The sequence below is a fragment of the Egretta garzetta genome, unplaced genomic scaffold, assembly GCF_000687185.1.
Source record: "Egretta garzetta isolate BGI_Z169 unplaced genomic scaffold, ASM68718v1 scaffold202, whole genome shotgun sequence".
Lineage (NCBI taxonomy): Eukaryota > Metazoa > Chordata > Aves > Pelecaniformes > Ardeidae > Egretta > Egretta garzetta.
In genome coordinates this window covers 283,659-289,945 of record NW_009258891.1, presented here as the reverse complement: position 1 = coordinate 289,945, position 6,287 = coordinate 283,659, and the positions used below count along the sequence as shown (strand labels likewise).

Below are 6,287 nucleotides of genomic sequence, written 5' to 3'. Positions count from 1 at the left end.
TCCTCTGGAAATGTCTGGGTCACCCACGAGGAGATGGAGAACATGGCGACTTCCACCAAGACGGTGAGGCTGGCTGGCCCCACTGCCGCTGCACGGCGTATCGGTTACCAAGCTGAGCTCTGGGCGTGCATTAGCATGCCAAACCCCAGGAGGGAATGGGATCTTTGCAGCGTCTCATGTGTCAGCTCTTGGCCAGCACCATGCACCTGTTTAGAAACCATCTTTCAACCTTTAATATCCCAACAATTTCTAAAACTGGCTTAAAAAATGTCAGATGCATTTTCCTTTGCCAAGCCCCTGTGAGTTTTGCTGGGTTTCTAGAGTAGCTTGTCTGTCAGTTGTGAGTTAGAGGAAGGAAATGAAAGACAAAACCCAAGAGTGATCTCAAAGATAGGCGCATGAGATGGAGTCCCACACTGGTTGTGCTGCACCTAGAGAAGTCACTGTCTAATCTCCCGTTGACCTTAGCACACCCAAATATTGTCCCTACTGTCTGTCCCTACTGCTGGCTGATAGCTTGGGGTCCCTCGAAGGGATGCAGCTGTGCTCCCAAAAGCTCTGGCTCCTTTGGAGAGATGTAGCCATGCTCCCCTCTCTGCAAGTTAATGACCCCATGTCCATGTCTTGGAGCAGGAGCAGCATTTTGGATTTATTGTGTGAATTAGGCATTTTATTGAAGCTTTTGTCTGTTGGCTGGGTAGCACAGACCTGTAACTGGCAGGTGCCTTTTGGGGAAGCAGAGCTCAGAGTTACGGCAGGGACGTGGCACTTGCCCTTGGCAGGTTTTGTGAGGTTGAGCGAAACCAGCACAGGTTGACAAGGGAGGAAATAGCTACAAAATCAGCAAATTGGGTTGGGCAGCCCCTCTGGGGGTTATGAACCATGAGCTGAAGCTTAGGTTTCTCTCTGCATCCATCTGTCTTTGGGAGACCCAAGAACTGCCCATATTTCCAAGGAAAAATGTAGGAGCCCCAGTGCCTGTGCCATCTCCAGCCCAAGGCCTATGAGAAAAGCCTCATCCTGTATCCTCCTTCCTTGTCTGAGAGATGGGGTGAAACCCAGGCCCAGCAGGGTTGGGGTGTCACCAGCACCCTGCCAACAAGGCTGAGCTCCCCAAGCTGTGCAGCCGTGAGACCAACCCCCATCCCCTCTGGGTCACACCGTGCCGAGGGGTCCCATGCTGGGCACGCGTGGCCCACGCTTTCATGGTGCAGGGCCACAGGGTACTGACTTTACCTGTCCTTTCTATTGACATGCTGCATGTGTCACGCTTAGGACACAGAGGAAGGAAGCTGGGCGCAGGTGAGGTCCCCGTGTCACCCTTTTCCGCGGGCGGTATGTGGGGTGGTTGTGGGAGGGAGAGCTGGACATCACAGGGCACCCAGGGGACGAGCTTGGGGCATCACTATTCACCAAGTCTTGCTTGGAGTCTGAGCTGCAGCCTGTGGTTGCTCATCTGAGCTCTCACTATTCACCAAGTCTTGCTTGGAGTCTGAGCTGCAGCCTGTCTGAGCTATCTCTTGAGCATGGAGTGGTCCTCCCGAGACCTTCCACCAAGAGAGCCTTTGCTTCAGGCAGAGTGACTTTTTCTGCATGAGACACAGATCATGTGTTAAAACCCCAATGTAAGAGTGACTGGCCACCCTGCATGGGAGGCAGATTTCTAGCTGCACAGACATTTAGTTTTCACCTTTTTTTTGGCCCCAAGTTCAGGATATAGACCATTTTCATGAACTGAAAAGGGGGGAGGAAAAAGTCCTGCTTGGAGCCATCTCTTCTGGTTTTGATCACTCTCAAATATTTTACTTTCCTTGTGGTGGATTTTATTTCATTTTTGGACCCAGAATCAACCTGCAGTGAAATGAATGGATGTTTTTCTGCCCCAAACTGACCTTTTTCCGTTTTGAAGTCATAAAGTAGATCTTTTGGTGATTTCTAAGCATCTTAAAAATCAGTTGGGAATGCACTGAAACCTCCTTCTTCGTTGTTTCAGCCTTCGTGAATGTGCTTTTTCCAGAAGAAGCTGGTCATAAAGTCCAGCTATCCCTTATGCTTGCTTTTTGGCTACTGCCTTGTCTCCTTGGGGGACATCAGTAGGACACAAACCATGGCCAACAGGACTGTTCCCTCCAGCTCCTTCAGTACAAACTAGGGTTAAGCTCCTCTGGCCCAGGTTTGGTCCTCAGGACAGTGACTTCCAGTCTGCAGCACTGAACTGTCACTGGTCTCCTGGGAGTCTGCAGCTCCACCAAGCCCTGGTTTCCCCCTAGCTTCTCCATTTGCTTCTCCACAGACACTGGCCTATGGGGACATGAACCATGAGTGGATTGGGAATGAGTGGCTGCCCAGCTTGGGTCTCCCACAGTATCGCAGCTACTTCATGGAGTGTCTTGTTGATGCACGGATGCTGGACCACCTCACCAAGAAAGATCTCAGAGTGCACTTGAAGATGGTGGACAGCTTCCACCGGTGAGTCCTCTCCTCTGGGAGGTCCCTGGGGTGCAACGTCTGCCCATGGAGCAATCTGAGGGATTTTCTCCTGTCTTGACCAGCCCTGGTGCTGGAGGATGGCTCTTCTAGGCTAAACTCAACCACCTGCTCTGGGGCAGTTCATATGGGCAAATGTTCTCCTTCAGCATACTCCTTGCGGCAAAATTGCAGAGGGCCAAGCTGTCTCCTGGCTGTGGAGCAAACCATGAGCAAAAATAAAGGCTCATCCCACATGGTACCCCACTGGCAGGCAGAGCAGTCATCTGCCAGCAGCCTAGCTTGGAGAAGGCTTATACCATCCCAGTCACCTTGCTCAAGCACCAGTATCCAGCCCTGTCATGGGGTACCACCATCCCCTCCAACCCATGGGGTCGTCCGTGGTCCTGCCAGGGCCCTCCCTGCTCTGGGGATGAACCCTTCAGCCTGGAGCAGCCCCCTTGGGCTGGTTCTCCTTTCCCTCTCCAGCCAACAAGCAAGGAGTATCGTTATTTGGATCCATGCCCTCTCAGGCAGGTAGAACAGGGTAAAACTGATGGAGTGGGGAATTACCATGGAAGGGAGGGACATTTTCTGGCCAAGATCTTTCCTTTGGGTTGCGTCTGTCCTGACCCAACCCTGAACCACAGCACCTTTTGGGCATATGGAGAGCAAACAGGGAAGTGGGTCCCTCCGCAGGACCCTGCCCACAATGCTGAGCCCTCCTGAGGGTTGGGTGACATCTCATGTCCTTGCAGCACCAGCCTGCAGTACGGCATCATGTGCCTGAAGAGGCTCAACTACGACCGCAAAGAGCTCGAGAGGAGGAGAGAAGAGACCCAACACGAAATCAAAGGTCAGCAGCCACATACATGATCCAGCTCTGGAAAAGGAGATGAGAAACCTCCCAGGAGACGCCCAATGATGGTCTCTCTTCTATCCTTTATTTTTAACACAGCACTTGCCTAGGGAAAATTGTAATTTCTGAGCAACCATGCCCACAGGGCTGTTCTCCAGGAGGGACCTCCCTGCAGTATTTCCCCAACAGGCTGCTCCAAGTGCTTTTACGCAGCTTACCCGAGTCAGGCATGAGGAGGGGGGAAGGGTGTCAAGACAGGAAGGATCCAGTCCAATGATCAGATCATCTTCTCCTGCCCAATTTAGGTGCCCAGGACACCCCCCAGCTTGCTCAGCCTCCCCTTCCTTGTTGGCTGTCCTGAGATTCCCTGCGCATCTGGCTGCTGCTTAGATTACATCTCATTATTGATAATGCTCCTAATTACACCAGCAGCCGTGGGTTTTTAGGATTAATTTTCACAGTTGTTTTCTGCCTGTTATTTCAGCATTTAGTTTGGTAAATTGAAGTGAGCTGTTCCTGGCACTTGAGCACCCCGCATTGCTGCTGCCTCGGGAAGGAGAGTCCCAGGATCAGCCTGGGGCTGTACCAAAGGGCTTTGGGACATCATCAGGTCCCCGCACAACCAAGAGTGTGGTCTGAGCTGGCTCTGAGCCATGCCCTCGCTCTTTTGCAGATGTGTTGGTGTGGACCAACGACCAGGTCATTCACTGGATCCAGTCCATCGGGCTTCGCGAGTATGCAAACAACCTCGTGGAGAGCGGAGTGCACGGGGCGCTCCTGGCCCTCGATGAAAACTTCGACCACAACAGCCTGGCGCTCGTGTTGCAAATCCCCACGCAGAACACGCAGGTGAGAGCAGCGTGCTTGGGGGATTTTGGAGGAGAGTGGCCAGCATGGGACACAGCTGCAGTGTGACTCCACCAGTCCCACAAACTCATAGAATTACAGAATTGTTTGGGTTGGAAAAGCCTTTTAGGACCCCCAGCCCAACTGTTCCCGACCCCTGCCATCCCACCCCCAAACCCTGGCCCTCAGCACCGCCTCTGCCCGGCTGTTAAATCCCCCCAGGGCTGGGGACTCGACCCCTTCCCTGGGCAGCCCCTTCCAGCCCCTGACAGCCCCAAGGGGAAGGCATTGTTCCCCATGCCCAACCTCACCCTGCCCTGGCACAACTTGAGGCCGGTGCCCCTCCTCCCATCGCCCCTTCCCTGGGAGCAGAGCCCGCCCCCCCCGGCTCCCCCCTCCTCTCAGGCAGTTGTAGGCAGCGATGAGGGCTCCCCTCAGCCTCCTCTGCTCCAGGCTGAACCCCCCCAGCTCCCCCAGCCGCTCCCCAGCAGCCTGGGGCTGGGAACTGTTCCCACTGACAGGGAATGCTCATTTGATGTAATTTTCAGGCTCGACAAGTGCTGGAGAGGGAGTTCAACAACCTGCTCGCCTTGGGCACAGATCGGAGGCTGGACGATGTGAGTACAGAACCTCTCCCGTGTCCAGATCATGCTGAGCGCCTGTTCTCGTGCAAGAAACAAGAGACAGGGCCTCTGCCCTCTCCTTCCTTGTCCAGGGGTGTCAAATAGTGCATCACGAACTCCCTAGAGCAGTTGCATGAGCAGTATCATTGGAATGAGCTAAAATTAATAGACAAGGCCATGAGGAATGTGCTGCCGGGCTGTGGAGGCAGGTGAGGTAGACTCTTGTGCATCATTCCTAGCCTCACACTTGGTGGGCTGAATTTCAAGCAGACTCACCTGGCTTTCCTTGCCAGCTGCTTTAATATTGCCTTTAGAGTCACAGATGTTCTGGACGTGACGCATCTGCAGCAGATAAAACTGGTGGGTTGGAGATGCCCCAGTAGGCAGCCAGAAAGCTGTTCACGTTGAGTCACTGAAGGTGGAAATTCATCTGGAGCTCTCCTACGTACAGCTTTCCTCTGTGAGACATGATAGCAGAGCTGGTCAGGGCTCTTAGAGCACAGGGAGAAGTAGGCACTTCAGATGCCATTATCTGGCCAAGGTCAGATGCATCCCTTGAGGTCTTTATCGGGGCTTGTGTGTTGATGTCTCCAAGGCATCTTTGCAAGGCAGGCTGGAGAGGAGAGATAGGCAAGCTGGAAAGGATAAAGCCTATGTCATGGGATCCCGGAGAGGTCTCCTTTGTCCTTGGCCCAATTTGGTCACACACTTCTGCACTGTTTGAGTTGGTCTCTGTGTATGGGCACACCCTTAGCTAGGTGGAAGCTGTGCTCATACCTCACAGGGGCAGAAGGTCCTGCTGCCGGGCCCATAACCTGCTCTTCCTCCCAGGGCGACGACAAGACCTTCCGTCGAACCCCGTCCTGGAGAAAGCGCTTCCGCCCGCGAGACGTTCACAGCATCAACATGCTCAGTGGCTCCGCCCGCACGCCCTTCCGCGTCACCAGCCTGGTGCCCCTGCCCCCTCCATCCGCCCCTGCCAAGAAAATGCCCCCGGAAGGTAGGTGACCCCCTCCTCCCCGGGGTCCTCTCCCACCCCCGCTCAGACCTCCTGCAGAACACGGGGAATGAGGGGCCACCAAGAGAGGAGGGGGGGGGAGGCTTACTGATCGCCTGTGGTACTGAATCCATGTCAGCCTTGAGCCCTTGTCTGCTGTAAATCTTTTTCCACGAGGGTTATTTCAGACTCTGGTCTGGTGTGTGGTTTCTTTGGTTTGAGCTGCCAGGATGAGGGAGAGGGCTGGATCAGGGCATGAAGCGGAGATATGTGTCACCCACCCTGGGTTTGGCATCCAGGTCAGACAGAGCCTGTTGGGGTAGCGTTGGGGGCTGTCAGGAAGCCCAATCCGGGCCAGTCCTGTCCACCCTGCCTTTTGGAAACCATCCCCAAAGTGCCTGGATTAACCAGCTCAATTCAGTCTGAGCGCTGCTGAGCACTCTCCCAGGGCTGGCAGGGACCTGCTCCGACACACTGCCCGAGCTGCTGGCTGGTG

The 6,287-nt window shown here is 54.3% G+C and overlaps 1 protein-coding gene across 1 annotated transcript in view; it reads left to right on the top strand.

The window, feature by feature from the left end:
* Nucleotides 1-6,287, top strand: part of PPFIA4 (PTPRF interacting protein alpha 4) — a 33,022-nt gene that overhangs the window by 24,288 nt on the left and 2,447 nt on the right. The window contains 7 exon segments of the mRNA XM_035889704.1: nucleotides 1-63; nucleotides 1,276-1,302; nucleotides 2,294-2,469; nucleotides 3,225-3,322; nucleotides 3,999-4,174; nucleotides 4,720-4,788; nucleotides 5,626-5,700. The exon segment at nucleotides 1-63 is cut by the window's left edge and continues 1 nt beyond it. Coding sequence (XP_035745597.1) covers nucleotides 1-63; nucleotides 1,276-1,302; nucleotides 2,294-2,469; nucleotides 3,225-3,322; nucleotides 3,999-4,174; nucleotides 4,720-4,788; nucleotides 5,626-5,700 — 684 coding nt within the window.